General features: G+C 37.1%; 3 protein-coding genes across 4 annotated transcripts in view; 2 read left to right on the top strand and 1 right to left on the bottom strand.

The window, feature by feature from the left end:
• Positions 1-1,136: 1,136 nt before the first annotated feature.
• Positions 1,137-6,489, bottom strand: tmem238a (transmembrane protein 238a). Its single transcript, XM_037793733.1, has 3 exons — positions 6,245-6,489; positions 3,443-3,600; positions 1,137-1,548 (listed from the first exon to the last, which is right to left on the bottom strand). The coding sequence occupies exons 2-3, from the start codon at positions 3,591-3,593 to the stop codon at positions 1,385-1,387; spliced, it is 315 nt and encodes a 104-aa protein (XP_037649661.1). The 5' UTR covers positions 3,594-3,600; positions 6,245-6,489; the 3' UTR covers positions 1,137-1,384.
• On the top strand, positions 6,458-12,765 carry LOC119502664 (coiled-coil domain-containing protein 106-like). The gene is made up of 8 exons (XM_037793732.1): positions 6,458-6,596; positions 6,738-6,798; positions 7,897-8,052; positions 8,749-8,940; positions 10,031-10,183; positions 10,353-10,568; positions 10,786-10,946; positions 11,770-12,765. Exons 2-8 carry the CDS (start codon positions 6,759-6,761, stop codon positions 11,923-11,925), a joined length of 1,074 nt encoding a protein of 357 aa, XP_037649660.1. The 5' UTR covers positions 6,458-6,596; positions 6,738-6,758; the 3' UTR covers positions 11,926-12,765.
• Positions 12,766-17,452: 4,687 nt separating this feature from the next.
• Positions 17,453-19,308, top strand: part of LOC119502914 (CCR4-NOT transcription complex subunit 3-like) — a 49,220-nt gene continuing 47,364 nt past the window's right edge. The window contains exon 1 of one of the 2 annotated variants that reach the window (XM_037794198.1): positions 17,453-17,636. The gene's annotated coding sequence lies outside the window, so the exon portion shown is untranslated. The remainder of the gene's footprint in view (positions 17,637-19,308) is intronic. The other variant, XM_037794199.1, reaches the window with a different exon arrangement.

The raw sequence follows: 19,308 nt of genomic DNA, 5'->3' as shown, positions 1-19,308 counted from the left end.
TTCATTGTACCCTGCACAGATTCAAGACACCCTGTGCCAGAGGCAGCAAAGCAGCCCCATAACATAACCTAGCCTCCTCCATGTTTCACATTAGGTACAGTGTTCTTTTCTTTGAATGCTTCATTTTTGCGTCTGTGAACATAGAGCTGATGTGACTTGCCAAAAAGCTCCAGTTTTGTCTCATCTGTCCAAAGGACATTCTCCCAGAAGCTTTGTGGCTTGTTAATATGCATTTTGGCAAATTCCAGTCTCGTTTTTTTATGATTTGGTGTCCTCCTGGGTCGGCTTCCACTAAGTCCACTTTGGCTCAAACAGTGACGGATGGTGCGATCTGACACTGATGTACCTTGACCTTGGAGTTCACCTCTAATCTCTTTGGAAGTTGTTCTGGGCTCTTTGCTTACCATTCGTATTATCCGTCTCTTCAATTTGTCATCAATTTTTCCTCTTGCGGCCACGTCCAGGGAGGTTGGCTACAGTCCCATGGACCTTAAACTTCTGAATAATATGTGCAACTGTAGTCACAGGAACATCAAGCTGCTTGGAGATGGTCTTATAGCCTTTACCTTTAACATGAAGGTCTATAATGTTCTTTCTAATCTCCTGAGACAACTCTCTCCTTAGCTTTCTGTGGTCCATGTTCAGTGTGGTACACACCATGATACCAAACAGCACAGTGACTACTTTTCACCCTTTAAATAGGCAGACTGACTGATTACAAGTTTGAAGATACCTGTGATGCTATTTACAGGACACACCTTAGTTTAACATGTCCCTATGGTCAAATTATTTTACATCTTTTCTAGGGGTACCATCATTTTTGTCCAGGCCAGTTTCATTAGTTTGTTTTTTAAAATGATTCTGTTGAACCACAATTCAAAAACAATGTCTGATATTCATTAGTTAATTTTCAGTACATTTTTATTTATTATTACTTTTGTCAGTTTCAAGTTATTTCAGTGACCATTGTGGGTTTTTCTTTCTTTAACGGAAGGGTACCAACAACTTTGTCCACGTCTGTAAGTTTACTTTTGTTGTTTGTCTTGTTGGCTCATAAAAATGTATGATAGTCTAATTACATCACACTTAGTTGTGAATAGAGAATTCATTGTATATTGTTGTAATAAAAACAGACATTTATAATGTATAAAAAATGAATTTATTGAAATCCAAAGAGGAGACCACCTGAACACTATAAAAAAAATACTAATCATAATAAAACATCAATATCACGACTATGTAACAGAACAGCAGTTTCACATCTATAAAAATATATGAAATGTTTCTTATATGCTTGTAACACGTTTGTGTCTGTATCTCATATTAATACTGACAAACAGCAGACTTTTAATCTGAAATGTGTTCAGACTTCCTGTTCAGGGGCTCAGCGGTTGCTCCTGTACGTGCGGATCTTGCGGCTGAGGTTGCGAGCCAGCCGGTCGACGGCACTGCCGATGTGTCCGAGATCCTTCCTGGACGTCAGACCGTCGATGTTTCCGCTGTACCACAACACCCAACCGGCCAGAGACATCAGCACGAACAGAGCTCCTGCACACACACATCAGTCATCACGTTTTATGAAATAGTAAAATCACACAGAAATATCATCATGTTATTTCTGCATGAGTCAAGCTTATGATCCAAAACAAGACTGTAACTCCTACAAAGATGTATCTAATGTGTTACTTCACTTATTCTATTTCAACCAGAACAGGAAGTGGTGTTGTATATATTTTGGATTATGAATATCTGTTAAATGATATTTTATATTTGCACTCTTTCCTACTTCATACTGCAACTGAGCACAACAATTTCCCTCGGGATAAATAAAGTTATATCTTATCTTCTAGTATTGTGTTTTATTTGTTTATTTAAAAGGTCCCATATTATGCTCATTTTCAGGTTCATACTTGTGTTTTGCGTTTCTACTAGAATATGATTTACATACTGTGATGTTCAAAAAAACCTTTATTTTCTTCATACTGTAGGGCCTGAATATGCCTGTATTTACCCTCCGTTTTAAACGCCCTGTTTTAGCGCATTTCAACGGAATTGCAACAGAATTTCGTTGCTAGGCAATAGCTTGAATCCATGTGTACTTCCTCTCAGCTGATGACATTCACATACACTGATACCACAAATAAACTGGGATACATTTAGAATGTTTACGTTTAAATCTGTGTAAAGGGTCTAAATAATGTATATTTGTGACATCACAAATGGACAGAAATCCTGACAGCTTGTTTCAAATGCAGAGTTTCTGAATACGGGCTGTGTGTATTTCCCTGTGGATTGAGCATTTCAATACTTTCACAGTATTTATATAGGACTTAGGCCTGCTTTATAATAAAAAAACATGAAAATCTCACTTTTTTTATAATATGGGACCTTTAAAGAATCCCCATTGGCTGATGCCATGGCAACCAGCTAATCTCCCTGGGGTCCTCTAATATACAATACATAACACATTACATGATAAACATGAATTGAATTTATATACATAAAATTACATTCACATACAATTCAGAGCAAGTCAACACTGTACATAAAATTAAGTAATTTAAAATCCATATATAGGTGATGTTAATGATGCTTTTAAGATGCACCTTAAGACCCATTTTTATTCTCTGGCTTTTCATTATGTTTAACAATGTGTTTTCTGTCATTTTCTGATTCCCTGGGTTTAAATTGTGTTTAAACTTGTTTCTATTTGAATCTTCTTCTATTTCCACATATATGCACATATGTCTCTATGCTTGTATGTATATATAGATGATGTGAATGACAATTTTACAACCCATATGAAGCAAAACACAAATATTAAAAACTAGCACAGTTATACCTCCTAATATTCAGTTTGTCATCTGCATGCCAATAAATGGCCCTATATCCTGCATTTCCTGTGATTTTTTATCCTATTTTTTATGTTTTCTCTTTCTTGTGTTTCTTATTTTGTTTCCTCATTGATTATATATTTTTTACAGTTTATATCATCCTGTAAACAAAAATATAGCTCATTATGTTTAACTTTCTTTTTGTTTTATGTGTTTTAACACATGACACTGCTTGATAAAGCAGTTGTGCAAAGTTATCGTTAATAGGAGTGAAACCCAGATAAGAAATGTATATATATTCTTGTGTTAGTGCATTGATACAGTTGCATGTTTGTTTTCAGTATTTGAATAATAAATAAATTACATTTAGTTTTTAACATTTCAAACTGAAACACTAGAACAAATCATGCTACTATTCCACTAATAATAAATAAAGTAACCATAAGTCCTTCAGGTGATCTTAATAAGAACATTATTCAGAGTACCTCACCCTCCAAAGACTGAATGTTTTCTACTTTTATCTGCTTCCTCTTTTTCAACTTCATGCATTTGTAACTCATCCTATCTATTTTGCATCATCCCGCTACTATAGGACAGTTATTTCCTACCAGTATAAACCAGTAAGTCTCCAAAGTCCCGTCCTTTGATCTCCAGGGGGGCGAAGACTCCCACCAGCAGAGCGGCTCCTCCCAGTAAATCCATCAACACAGCGAAGGCCAGAGCCAGTTTACAGTGGGAGAGGCCGTCACACAGACCCATCGTCAGACTGTGGAAGACAAGAAAGGCTGTTATTACTTTGAAAACTGGTTCATAAAATGAAGGATATGATCAGGAGAGAGGAAAGGAAAGAAGGATTTGTCATGTTCCCAACATGGATTATTAAATCAGCAATAAACCAGTTAAAAAAATGTTTTAATTAATACATATATGTATTACATTCTTACATATTTATTTATTTTTATTAGAAATTGGCTGCCCGCTGTGTAGCAACATCAAGGCAAGTCTCCAGCACACCTTATCAGGATGCAAGGTGGCGCCATGACCCAGTCCTGGCCAAACTGGCCGAGGTCCTGGAGAGATGTAGGGTAGCAGAAAACTGCACCCCAGAAACAACAATGTCTACCCTAACAACAATCGTCAAGCCAGGCAGCGCGCTCAAAGTACCTGCATGCGAGAGGAACACCATACTCAGACCCGGCAGAGAGCAGCTGGTCTTCCCGAGAGAGATCACTACAACCACTCTCCGGCCAGACATCGTCTCATGGTCATCCGAAGCAGGAAACAACACCTCACCTGTACAATGATCTGTGGCTTGATCAATGATCAAATTAGTTGCCGATACTTTTTCTGTTGATCAATTAACTAATTGCACTCGTAGAATGTAACCGAGTACATTTACTTAAGTAGTGCAAGTACAAATTTAAGGTGGCCTACTTGCACTTTACTTGAGTTTTTTCTTTTCATGACACTATACTTCAACTCCACTACATCTCAGAGGGAAATGTTTACTACAAGTTCCTGGGAGTACACATGAACAATAAACTGGACTGGACCGACAACACCGAGGCCCTCTAAAGGAAGGGACAGAGCAAACTGTTCTTCCTGAGGAGGCTCAGGCTCTTCAATGTCTGCAATAGGCTGCTGCAGATGTTTTACCAGTCTGTAGTAGCCAGCGTCCTCTTCTTTGCCGTGGCATGTTGGGGGGGTAACACCAACACAAGGAAGGCCAACAAACTAAACAGGCTGGTGAGGAAGGCTAGCTCTGTAGTTGGATCTGAACTGGACGATCTGGAGGTGATGGCAGAGGGGAGGATGAGGAGGAAGCTGGACGCTATCCTGGAGAACCCCTCCCACCCCCTCTATGATGGGGAGCACCTTCAGCCACAGACTCATCCCCCCTCGGCACAACACAGAGCGCCTGGGTCAGTCCTTCAAGCTGGTAGCCATCAGGCTCCACAACTAAGGCTGATCCCCATATGAGAACTATGAGGACTTTAAGAACTTTAAACATGCAACATCTGCAACCATCTTGGACTCTAACCACTGGCGCACTTTACACTATACATCCCATATACCACTTTATAGACTGCACATACGCACATATTACATTTATTTATTGTACATACTACATTTATTTATTGACTGACTGTACACACTATGTTCATCCATTCACTCTGTATCTTTTATATCTCTATTTATTGTTTTTATATTTTTTGTATACCTTTTCCTCTCCTGTGTTTCACTCGGTTTGCTGATGTTGCTGCTTTGACATCTGAATTTCCCTACGGGGATTAATAAAGGTTCATCTTATCTTATCTTATCTTGTCTTGTACTCCAATACATTTATCCGACTGCTTTAGTTACTTTCCAAATAATTAAGATTTAACATACAAAACATAGGAAGAGCTTATAAAATATGATGTTTTGTTATAAATTAATCTACCCAACAGTTTAGACATGTACAGCTGAAACGATTAAGTTGATTAATCAATTAGTTGATTGACAGACAATTAATTGGCAACTATTTTGACAACCGTTTTAAGTCTTTTTTCATATAAAAACATTTCACAGTTGCGGCTTCTCAAATGTGAGGATTTGTTTATTTTCCTTTTAATAATTTAACTTTTATTTATAAATTAATAATAATAAGAATAAATTAAATTATAATAATAAATAATAATCAATCTATTAATGGAGAAAATAATCAGCAGATTAATCCACACTAAAAACAATTATTCATTGCAGTCCGACACAAAACAGTTAAAAATGAGCTCCACAAGAGCAAAATCCTGCTTTTCCATTAATGCATGAGTAATAATAATCTAATGATATAATATATATAATTGTATAACAGTCACTGGGGACATTTTTCTGCATTGAGTGCTTTTACTTCTAATACTTTAAATAGGTTTTCCTGATTAAGTAACATTTTCAATGCATGATTTTTACTTGTAACAGAGTATTTACAGTGTGGTATAAGTACTTTTGCTTAAAGTAAAGGATCTGAATACTTCCTCCACTGACTAATTGTCTAATCAAAATTCAGTCACTATTAGCCACCACGTTGATAGCCTATACCAGCTACCAACATCCAGTGGGATTCTGTAAATTTTTAGTTGGTTTTCAGGTATAATAGGATTCATTCAGGACTTCATCATGTTTTTAAGTTTTCAATAAGACAACACAAACATTGCATTGTGCAAATGTAACAATAAAGATGGATATTTATCTGAAAGCTTTTTTCTCATTGTGCGTCCTGATCCCAGCAGAGCAGAGCAGAGCAGAGAGCCCTTCACTCAGGTGAGTCACTCAGGTGAGTCTGTTTCTAACAAACACTTCCATTTAATTCTGCAATTAAATTATAAACAAATCATTTAATTTCACAACATCTTTCTTCTCCTTTAACTCACTTCTTATTGTTGTTCTTCCAGTTGCATCAAATCTCGATCTCTCGGCTTGTTTCTGAAGCTTCTCTCGTGCAGGTTTTCTTTACTTCCGTGTGTTTTTTGTTCTCCTCCACCTACCTGAGCCACGGCCCCCTCAGCTGTGACACGTTTCCGGTTGGACCCGTTCCAACATTTAACCCTCCAACCTCATGAAGCACAGATAGAAGAAACACTTCCGTCTGAGGTGGAGTCAGTTCTGTCAGTGACTGATGAGGCGTTCAGACTGAACATTAAAGCTTTTATTAAGAGAACAACCTCGTAGTGCGCATGCGCGTACCTGAGCTGGTCTCACCTGTTGGAGCCACTTTATAATCAGGTAATTGCTGCTGAGGATGAGGTCTGGCGGGCAGCTGCGGGTGCTTTCACGCTGTATTACAGAAGTATAACTGCACACAGGACGACTGAAGAGTATTAATAACAAGTTTATCACATATTATCTCACTTTATTACTCCTCAGTCACCTGAAGGAGTCTCAGTCATGAATCCCCCAACCAGCAGAGACGCTTCTCACCAACCAGGTAACAGCTACGTTTGAATGGCGTTTATCCACCTGGTGCTACAAACATAACGTGACTTACTCAGGGAGTCACTGCCATTTTGAAATGGAATAATTAGCGAAATGCAACGTCTGTTCATAGACTTGATTGTCTATTTAATGTGGTTTTTGACAATAATATAGATTTAAACGGGTTGTGGTGTGTTTTGGGGCTCATTCTGCCTCTTAAATATATCATTATTATTGATAAACTGATCATTTAAAGGCCACTTTTTAATACCCTAATATCTCATTTCACAATTTTTTATGTTATGACTATTTTACTGATGTTCTTTTTATTGATTTATTTCCTCGTGTTTTTTTTTTAAAATACCAAATAAAACATTTTAATTTGGGCATTTTGTACCTATATTTTGGATATTTGTTCATTGATATTTTTATACTTGCACCTTTTATTGATATTTTATATTTGCACCCTTTCCTGCACAACAATTTCCCTCGTGATAAATAAAGTTTTAGCTTATATTGTATCTTTTATTGTCTGTTTTTATGTAAAGCACATGTACTAAATGAACAACATTAATAAGTTATAACCTTATTAACTTAATCATAAGAGCTGAAACAGTTTGTCAGTCAACAGTAATTCATCTACAACACTTTAAGATATTGATTTATTGTTTAAATCACTGATTTTATTAAGCTTAAATGCGAAACATTCTCTGGTTCCAGCTTTTCAAATGTGAGGATTTCCTTCTTAATGGTGTTTTACATCATTATAAACTGAATATCTTTGAGTTTCAGACTGTTAGAAAGACAATGCGAGACATCAGCTTTGGGCTTTTTTTTACATTTTTTAGGTTTTGCTGAACCTGACACATCTTGATCAAATGAATCAGTAGATTTGAGCCTAAACAAAGACAGACTTATTAAATATGTGCTGTGTGAAAGAGCTATAGGAAGTGGTCTTTGTTTCATTCCATAAAACATGGTCGGAAACAATGTTTTATAGGCTTAAATCAGTTAATAAAAGTTGATATCAATGCTTAATTTATAATGAAAATAAGCTTTAGTTGTGGTACTTAACTTGCTAATGTTCTGTTGTCTTGTGTGTGATTGTCAGAGCACTACATGCCCCAGTCATCTTCATCATCAGGAGGAGGAGGAGGAGGAGGAGGAGGTTTGTATCTGGAGGCCTATGAGGTGTCGTTCCCTCTGGAGGAGAGCATCGAGAGACCGCCTGCATATCACCTGAACCAGGGTCAGCAAATGATGGAAGGTACGCCACGTCTACTACACATGACCACCGCTTTCCTTCCTAGCTTATGACCAGTTTTATGATGTAGCAGTGACATACTGGGATAATTAGTTCATCAGCAGGTTACAGTTTTAATGCTGCGTTCGATAGATGTTGTAAATTTGGGAATTCTGCCAGGTAATAAAATGGAAAATAGTTTCTGAGATACAATTTACCTGTTTTGACAGGCTTGCTAAAACCCACAGAGATTCATTTAAGTCAAGATATAAAAGTTTGCAAATGTATTTCATATAAATACACTATTTTATCTAACTGAAGAAAGTTATGAGGAATTTTGGGGAAAGTACTCTGACAGCACAGTTTTCAAAATCAAAGACATCCCTTCATCTGTTTCTCCTCTTTTTATGTATATATGTATCTATATACATGTGAATGTATGTATGTATGTATATATGTGTATGTATGTATGTATGTATGTATATATGTGTATGTATGTATGTATGTATGTATGTAATACAAAAAACTAAATGAATTAAAGGTTGCAACAAAAACAATTGTGATTTACTCCCACCCCTTTAACCCGAACAGATGCCAGTTATCAGAACCACAGGACTGTGGCTATATGTTTTGGACTGAAGGTCCATTTTCTTGAAACTGTGACTGAGGGTTTGGAAGACACACTTTTCTCTGATATGTCTTAATAATTTCCTCCTGCAGAGCCCGTGATGCAGGAGCCTCCTCTCTCCCAGTACAGCACGTTCATCCTGGTCTCGAACCTGCGAGCTCACCTCTACGTCACTCTGGAGAAAAACGCTTGGCTGCAGAAACGCATCGAGGAGCTGGAGGACGAACGCAACTTCCTGCGCTGTCAGCTGGACCGCTTCATCGTCAGCATGAGGGGTCCGGAGGGTGAGGAGTCGTATTTTAGTTTGTTAACATTAAAGGTCCCATATTGTAAAAAGTGAGATTCTCAGGTCTTTTACATTATAAAGAAGGTTTAAATGCTATATAAATGCTGTTAAACTATCAAAACGCTCAATATACAGAGAAATACACACAGCCCGTATTCAGAAATTGCGCGTTTGAAACAAGCCATTAGGATTTTTGTCCATTTGTGATGTCACAATTATACAATATTTAGACCATTACTCGGTTTTAAACGAAAACATTCTAAATGTGTCCCAGTTTATTTCTTGTTGCAGCGGATGTAAATAACATCAGCTGACAGGAAGTAAACATGGACCCAAACTGTTGCCTAGCACGCAATTCCGTTACAATTCCATTGAAATGCACTAAAACGGATTGTTACAGACAATACAGGTATATTCAGGCAGACACGATGAGGAAATTAATGTGTTTTTTGAACATTACAGCATGTAAACATGTTCTATTAGAAACACAAAATATAAGTATGAACCTGAAAATTAGCACGAAATGGGACCTTTAAATAAAAAAAACATCCAAATCAACAAGTGAACACGAGGGCAAAATACATAAAAATATCTATGAACATGATTTCTACAAAAGCAACATAATGCATGATGCTTAATGTGTTTAATATACTGGATTAATATCAGTAGATGCATTAATAGATGAGACATTATATGTGGGGAAATATACAGTAAACACAGCTACAATAGGTACAGTATTCCTACTGAAATAGTATAGAGACAACATATTAAAACTAGATTTGAACAAACATATTCACATCCTTAATTAAATCAACAAAAGATTATAACAGTGTAAAGCTATATTTGGACTTAAAGCCCTGCTTTCAGAATTTCCATTTAATTCAATATGGGACCTTTAACGACTAAATTATGGGTTTCAAGAGGTGAGGAAAGTGTGTGGATTTATTTCTGATGTTTTCTGTTCAGGCTGCCAAATGATTGCCAACCAATTTTCTTTAATCCACAACAATCAGAAGTGTATTTAGTTTGTTATCCTATTTCTTCTTGTTCGGTATATGAGTGTTCGGTGTTATTATACGTGCATACAGTGACCGAGTGGTGTGGAGACTCCCAGCGTGCTGTGAAGGTCCTGCCTGCCAGCTCTCCCTCTCCTCCCTCCCCCATGACCACCAGGTCTGGGATGACCCTCAAACGCCTGCAGGGACCAGGACCAAAGCCCCGCCGCACCAAGGCCATCCCTGGTGGGCAAATTATTGCACTTTATTATGTTAGAAAAAACTTATCTTTGACATCGGCAAGTGCTTTTGGCCTCTTTTTTTTTTTTACTAAGTTTCAGATATTAGCCTACATGGAGACTTTCTTTATACACGATACAGTTGTTAATTTCCGCTCAACTTTTCACGGCTGCAGTGAAGCAGGAGTTTCATCTGGAGGAGGATAAATACTACACTGACGACGAGTACGTGGAGGAAGAGGAGGAGGAGGAGGAGGAGGAGGAGGAGGAAGACGAAGATTCGTCGGTGGAGAAGAAGTCAAAGAAGAAAGGCCGAGGGCGAGCTAACGGAGAGCCGAGGGTGAAGATGAGGAGGATCTTCAGGATCACCCACGGGAGGGAGAGACAGAGAGGTGGGTACTATACTATACCATACTATACTACTATACTGTGTACTATAGTAGTAGTATTGAATACACTATGTTGTTTGTCCTGCTGTAGTCAAACAAGTCGATTTGAGTAATAAAAACAAGCTCCAAAAGGATAATTCTGTTTAAGACCAAATGAATCCACAGCCACCAGTTTTCCTGTATTCCCCCCCTCCATCTTCTCTCTCCTCTTCCTCCCCAGTTAAAGACCCAGAGGGGGTTATGATTCGGTATAAGAAGATCCTGACGACCTACCAGAAGGTGAGGAGCATGTCCCGAGCCTTCCAGATCCACGGAGTCGACCGAAACACCATGGCCTCCACCTCCCCCATCGCCGAGCTGCATCTGGTGGCTCCAGAGAAGGTCTGAGTTTACATACATACTATTACATGTATAATGGTTTATATGTTTTAAAGGTCCCACATCATGCTCATTTCCAGGTTCATACTTGTATTTTGTGTTTCTACCTGAACATGTCTACATGCTGTAATGTTCAAAAAACACATTATTTTCCTCATACTGTTGGCCTGAATATACCTGTATTTACCCTCTGTCTTAAACGCTCCGTTTTAGCGCATTTCGACGGAATTGCGACAAAATTGCAACAGAATTGTGTTGCTAGGCAACAGTTTGGGTCCATGTGTACTTCCTGTCAGCTGATGATATTCACATACACTGCAACCAGGAATAAACTGGGACACATTTAGAATGTTTACGTTTAAATCTGTGTAAATGGTCTAAATATTGTATATTTGTGACATCACAAATGGACAGAAATCCTGACAGCTTGTTTCAAATGCGGAGTTTCTGAATACTGGCTGTGAGTATCTCCCTGTGGATTGAGCGTTTCGATACTTTCACAATATTTATATAGGACTTAAGCCTGCTTTATAATAAAAAAAAAAACATGAAAATCTGACTTTTTTCTAATATGGGACCTTAACAATAAGTTACAAAGCTGATATACAAAAGAAGCTTGATATTATCCGTACACATCTTTCATAGTAACCCTCACCTAAGTTATTTTCCAAAAAAATTTAGGAATTTCCCCCTTATGTTTCCATATTATTTCCCCCCATATCCTTGGCTTCATGGCATACCTGCTCCCATTCATCTTTTGTTATCTCTTTATCCAAATCGCTACAGATGTCCACTCAATTAACGTACAGTTCTGATGTTCCTCCAGGTGGAGGAGGTCGGGGAGTTTGAGTCGACGAAAGAGAAGCTTTTGGATTACGCCCGGCGGTGCTACAAGACCATGGACGAGCAGACACACGCCAAGGTCCAGACCATGAAGAAGACTCACAAGCTGCTGCCGATCTCCTACCGGTTCAGAAACTAACCGACCAACTCGACGGACGAGGAAGAGGAGAAGCCGGACGAGGAAGAGGAGAGGCCGGACGAGACGGCAGGTTTATTTCTATTTTTGTTATGAACATTTATTTTTCATTTCCTTACAGTAAGAAGAAGATATAAGTAATGTGAGGATGAGAGGATTAGATGCCAAATCACAAAATTCATTTAGTTTGAAAATATGTACATGCTGCTTGATTTATATTTGGGATTTTTCTTTTTATTTATTATGCAGCTGTTATGGCAAAAAGTTTTATTTTTTTTCTGTATTTCAGTTGTATTGAAGATTTTCATTGGAGGTTGAAATGACTATGTTCTTAACCTCTGGAGTTAACAGAAGCTATACATTAACTAAAAGACATATATTGTGACTTATAATGTCCTTTTCATTTCAAATCGTACCGACTGATTCTGACTCAAACATTTTATAGAGCAGGTATCAAAGTTATCGGTGAGCAAATGTGTCATTTTGGACAAAGACTTGTTGAATTTGTGTGTAATATTTTGCTCTGGGTGTATTTACAATTTACTATCATGACTGGCTCACCTTTTGTTTTGTTATCAAAAGAGAGAGAAATATTTATTTGCTTCATTCATTTTTGACACATTGCATTTCGTAATGTATGAATTATTATTTTGTAAAATATGTACATCCATATGTATTATTGAAAAAGCACATTTGTGTGTTCATATATCTGGTACCTGAGTTATATATTTATTTTGAGTTGGCCAGATGGGGGTGCCGCTGATGTTGTAGTTTCGTGAATTTTGTGATATCAGAAGGTTTGAAATGTCAAATCATGCAAGAAAGTAAATTACTTTAAATGTTTGATTGTTTTTTGTTTTGTTTTTTTGTGGTACAATTAAGACTATACTCATGAAGGATATGAATGAAAATTTGAGTCCAGCGTTTTATTACACATTTATACGCTCTCTACTGCGACAATATGATCCAATTCTGATTGAATTGATTCAGTTAGTCAAGTTAAGTCTGTTTATTTATATATATAGCACATTTAACAACAACAGGAGTTGACCCAAAGTGTTTTCCAGTAGAGGCAGATGGGTTAGGATCTGCCTCAATTCAGACACCTGATTCATTCAAAGCATCCTGAACACAGATACATACATTTACAAATTGAATATTTATATATGATTAAGATCTGAAGAAAGAAATGACAGATTATTTTTTATAATTTTTTTAGAAGAAGAAAAGATCTTATTTATAATAATAAGTAATTAAATAAATGTATTTTTAAAGCCTCATGCACCAACAGATGCCCTTCCCACATGGGCTTAGACCAGGGGTCAGCAACCTTTACTATCAAAACAGCCATTTCAGGCAAAAAAAAAAATTGTCTGGAGCCACAAAACATTTGAGCATTGTGATGAAGGTAACACAGTTTATAGTCTAAGTATATAGTATATAAGTCTAATGCAGTGACAGCCCAAGTGCAAATGTACGACGGAGTATTCCGGCCACGTTGAGGAAAAAAAATCAGAGATCAAACTTAATGAGAAAAGTTGTAATATTACGACAATAAAGTCATAACTTTACAAGAAAAAAAGAAAATAACACGTAAAATGAATACTTTATAATATTATGACTTTATTATCATAATATTACGATTTTTTTCTCGTAAAATTATGACTTTATTATCATAATATTACAACTTTTTTCTCGTAAACTTCTGACTTTATTCTTGTACTATTATGACTTTATTCTCGAAATCTCAGATTTATTTTTTTTCCCTCAATGTGGCCCTGATACTCCGTTGTACCGTCGTACCATAGCCCTACAACAATGATAAATACAAATGAAAATGTAAATAAATGAACAGTTATTCATTTCCATTTTTAAAAATCCACAGGGAGCCCAGACCCCTGGCTTAGACAATACAGACACAACAAGCAGAAACAATAAGATACACAATACATGCATGTCAAACTAAGTCAAACAATCTCAAAGCAAATATGAACACAATCCATCTATCACATTACAGCTATAAAATATAACGTAGGCACATCTGAGGCACAAACTGGTGTGCACTAAGTTGTCAACATGTACTTTCTAGCAGCTTGCAGACTGCAGCGCCCCCCAGTGGAACAAAGGAGTAATGCACCAATAATCTTCTGTGATGGATGGTTTCTAACTGTATGATTGAGACCCGAAACAGATTTTGCTTCATTAACACCATGTTCAATGCACTGTAGTCAGTTATGAAGATGCCAGAGTATGTTCATAAATCACTGCAGGAGACATGAACCAGACAAACCTTTTTTTATGGAGTAGAAGCGCTGCTGGGTGCTCTTTATTCCTTCAGGTGTACTGTGCTTATTCTGTCTTGTGAAAAGCTAATTGCATGGGTTGAATATGGTCTCAAAAAGTAATACAATCCAAATCTCCTTCAAAAATAATCTATGGCACACTGTAAGGTTTGTGAAAAGTTAAAATGCCTTTATTTTACATGGCGATAGTTGATTAAAATGACCAACATTAGGCCATTCGACATGAGTCTTCATCTGGGTCATTGTCAGCAGAAGCTTCTTTTTTTACGGTTGCATGTTTTAAAGAAGATTTTTAACATATGTATATTTATTGTTTATTTCTGTAGGGACGGGGATATAGATAGACGAAATCCACATATAGCTTAAGCTATTTGCCTAACAAGCCTAAATGAGCTTTTATACAAATACACAAAACTCAACAAGAAAGTACATTAAAACCAACACAAAACACAGACAATAAAACAATAAAATGACCATGAAACTCTATGACAAGTCGATCATTCATGACATGACTGAGTCTTCTTCAACCGTACAGACTTGTCCAAACGTAATATGAATATTCAATATGTTCAGGAGATCAGTATATGTGGAAATCCCCCCCCAAAAAAAAAAAAAAAATCAAGTTCAAAACAGCTTTTAAAGAGGAATCAATCATGTATGAATTATTGACTTGTCATTGAGTTTCATCATGAAACTTCCACATATATTGATCTCCTGAACAAATGATATATATATAATATATATATATATTATATATATATAATATATATAATATATATATTATATTATATATATATAATATACATATATATATATAATATATATATATATATTATGTTTGGACAAGTCTGTATGTCTGATATGAAACATTAGGAAAGCTTTATAAGAAATATATTTGAATTAGGTACATTTAAACGTGTGAAGACACCCCTGACCAAATAGTTTTTGGTGTAATGTTTGGGTGTCCTCATACTTCTGACCATGTGGTTTCAATAATGCTGTTGAAATACGACTTACAATGCATTTGGAATGTTTTAGAAATGAGGCTATATTAATATAAATGTATTAAAACAGATCTCATTTGTGGCATTTTCATCGAGAAATACATGAATGAAAGGTAATTATAATCTTTTTCTGTTCATTGTGGGTCAACACTTGACACTATGACCTTTATGATACAGACACGTCAATTTTCTTTCTTGTAATCACACACAAAGTAAAGATGAATGAAAAATTCAGAGCCTTTAATTTAGAGCAGCATGGAGAGCATGAGCTGCAGTAACCACAGAGGTCAGCAGAGAAACTGTCAGCCCATTGAAGCCTTTAAAGTCTGATCAATAGCTGGCTGTTTTCATCAATCACAATAACATCCACCTGGCAGCTGGAGCACACAGGTCAACTATAACGATGTGAGCTTCATGAATCATAATGACCGTCAATGAATGAAGGTTCAAGACCAAACCGGTCAATTATGACCCTTATTTTCTTAAACGATTCAATTATGTCTCAACATGGGAATAATGAAACATCATAGTGTGGCTGACAGTGTGTTTTTGTTGGCGTAAGGTCCAGAAGTCAAGGTTAAAGGTCACTGGAAGAGGAACCAAGTGTGTGCACATCCAGGCAAAGATAGTATAGGTGCAAGACAAAAAATACTAAACTGCAGGGCACAAAGAAGGTCTGCACACTATTAAGCTCCAAATAAATTGTTTATTTCTCTTTTTCTTTTTTTAAGGCAACATTTCGATCTGTAAGATCTTCCTCAGGCAAGTGAGAAAGAAAAGCAGGCACGTCTTCTAGAGGCCCCAATCCCTTATTACCTCCGCCAAGGCCGAAGGCCTAGGAAGGAGGTTATGTTTTCACCGGCGTTGGTTTGTTGGTTTGTTGGTTTGTCCATTTGGACGATAACTCCAAAAGTCTGCAATGGATTAGAATGACATTTTTTTGGAGGGGTGGGGTGTGGCACAATGAACAATCTATTAGATTTTGGTGGCGATCGAGGTAATGATCCGGCTTCAGGAATTTTTTTTAATAACTCCGTTTAGCCTGTGCATTAACACCACAGGCTTTAAGACATAGAGACATACATGAAACCTGCCTTGGCGGAGGTCTGCGCTCTCCGAGAGCACTTCTAGTTTTCATATTAAAAACCACGAGGTTAAAATAAAAAGAAACACATTCAAATCAGGTAGAAAACAAGGTGCTATAAACTGCAATGTGTCTTATATTAAGGTAATAAATAAATAAACTTCATACAGGATTTAAGAAATTAACTAAATAAAGTCAAACCTGTTGGTCTGTCAGGAGAAAAAACACAGTAAACTATGATAAATGTTGGCCTCCAAACAATTATTAATGGTAAGTTGTGATTTAGTCCATGGATTTTCATTTTATTTATTATAACCTTTGTTTAAACAGGGAAGGCCATTGAGAACAAGCTCTCCTTTACAAGGACACCCTGATCGTAGTAAATATAAAACAACAAACTCATGGATCGTACATCAACAAATTTGACAACAAACAGGCCAAGGACAGCGACATGAGGGACAACATCAATTCAAAGAAAAAACTCATGCATTCACAATGCTCTATTTCAGTCAGAAGGGATTTAAATTGATTAAAAGGGATTAGGTTGTCTCATTTTAAAAGCTAATATCTAGTTAATAATATCATCATCATCAGAACAAAAAACATATACATCAATGTTGTTTTGCAAAAACAATTATAAAAAAGGTAAAAAAACAACAAGTGCCCATTATATTATTATTATTATTATTATTATTATTATTATTATTATTTATTTATTTATTTATTTTTTCAACTCTCTCTACTTGTATATTTCTTTAATGTTATTTTATTTCAATCCTGTTTATTTTGCTTTTCTCTATGTTCAACAATAACTACATTGTTGCTATTTCCTATAAGTAACTGATGTTCAATTTTACACGATGGATGAAATGAAAACATCCTTTTCTAGGAGGTGTGATTCTGTCTTGGACAGGAATCCTTACAGGAATCGAACAGAATCGAGTTTGTAACTGTACTTATTCTTATGTGTCAATAAAGTTGTCTTAAAAAAACTCAGTTTACACTTTGACCTTTCCCAAACAGACCAATCCGAGCTCGAGTTATCCTGGAAGTAGTAAAACATGACAGACAGCTGGCTTCGACCAATAGGAGCACCGGAGCGGCTGCAGCGGACCAATCAGAGGCGAGGTGGGCGGGACTAGAGTCCAACAGGGCATCGGAGGAGGAGGTGTTCCTGGCAGCCATCTTGGATGTGCGGAGTGATTGTTTAAGCGAGAAGAATTGGCATTTTATTTTTTAGAAAAAGAGCCTTTATACTGAATCGTTGAAGAACTGCCGGAGCGGGGCGACTGAGGAAAGACATCGCAGCTCGGAAAAATCCAGGTAAATAGGTCGCATAGTGAAAGGTGATGTATTTCTGATGCTTCCCCTCTTCCTCTCTCTCTCTCTGTTTCTCTCTCCTCTCCTCTCTCCTAACTGAGTCTCCCACATCACACAGCCAGCCGGTGGGAAGCTGCAGCTCTCCACACTGACAACACATCCACTGCTGCTGCTAAACACGGACAAGCACAACTTGCTCCGCCGAGCCGCGGGTTGTAAACTTCACTTTGTTGTGAAGTGGATGCACCGTAACTCACCGTGGAGGCGGCTGTCCGCACTAGTGATGCCCGCGTTGTTGATCAACATCCCGGCTAACTAAATGTTTGTTCCCGGGTCCGACAACATGGCTCGGTGGTTCGGTTCAGCTAGCTACAGCTCCGGTCTATCTCTTAGATTAGACTATAAAATGCTCCAGTCAAAGTGTTTTCACGTGGTTCAAACTCAACCCGCCAGTGTGACCGTGTGTTAGCAGCAACACGGGGCCTGCGAGTCCAGATGTGTGCACCTGTCTGGAAAAGTACTGCTAAAAGCTAATTCAGTCTCTGGTTGTGTCTGATAATTAACCTATAATACATGTTACACAACTAGAACATGCAGGTGAAGCTGTGTGCCACACTTTTAATTACACAAGTGTGTCTTATTTTCAAATTTAAGTTTATTGCTTTTAAAAATATTTACATCATGTGTCTCCAGGACCAGTGTATTTAATTTAATTTACACTCTGGTTGTGTCTGTTAATCAACCTATAATGCATTATTACAAAACTAGAACATGCAGATGAGCTGTGTGCCACACTTTTAATAATTTAGACTCTGGTTGTGTCTGTTTAAAGGCGTGTTAATCAACCTATAATGCATGATTCAAGTTTCAAGTTTATTTGTCATATGTATTTCAAAGTACAGTGTGCAGTGAAATGCAATGAAATGCATTTTACCCTGGCTCTCTCTCAGCCCTTAAAATCTATAAATAGTACACTAGATAAATACTACAATAAATAAGACAATACCTGAGAATAAAATTATAAACATCCATAAAACAATCCACAGCTCTGCATTCATTTAGTGCTACTGTTCAGTAGTCTGACCACCTGCCTGAGGGTAAAAACTGTCTCTGAGGCGAGAGGTCCGAGCTCTGATGCTCTGTAGACGCTTCACCTGAAGGGAGATAAGAGAAAAGACTATATGCTGGATGACTTGTGTCCTGCATAATACAAAGTGCTTTCTTCCTGCAGCTAGTGGTGTAAATGTCCTGTAACTGTGGTCATGGTGATCCAATAATTCTAGATGCTGTTTTCACTGTCCTCATCAGGAGTTTGTGGTCATATGATGTAATGTTGCCCAACCATACCAGTGTGCATCCAGTTAAGATGCTTTCTATTGTGGACCGGTAGGAGTTGATGAGGGTTTTTGTGGACATACCATGTTTCTTTAAACACCTCAAAAAATAAAGTCTCTGTTGTGCCCTTTTTATGACACAACTGATGTGCAGCATGTTACACAACCAGAACATGCAGGTGAGCTGTGTGCCTCACTTTTAATTACACAAGTGTGTCTTAGTTTCAAATTTAAGTTTATTTTTTTTAAATATAGACATAATGTGTCTCCAGGACCAGTGTGTTAAGTTAATTAAACATCAGACAAACCATGAATAATAAAGACAAATACCTGACATATCT

This window comes from Sebastes umbrosus, chromosome 15 (assembly GCF_015220745.1).
Source record: "Sebastes umbrosus isolate fSebUmb1 chromosome 15, fSebUmb1.pri, whole genome shotgun sequence".
NCBI classification, from domain to species: domain Eukaryota; kingdom Metazoa; phylum Chordata; class Actinopteri; order Perciformes; family Sebastidae; genus Sebastes; species Sebastes umbrosus.
Note: the sequence above shows the minus strand (reverse complement) of the source record. Positions and strands in the feature narration are given on the sequence as shown.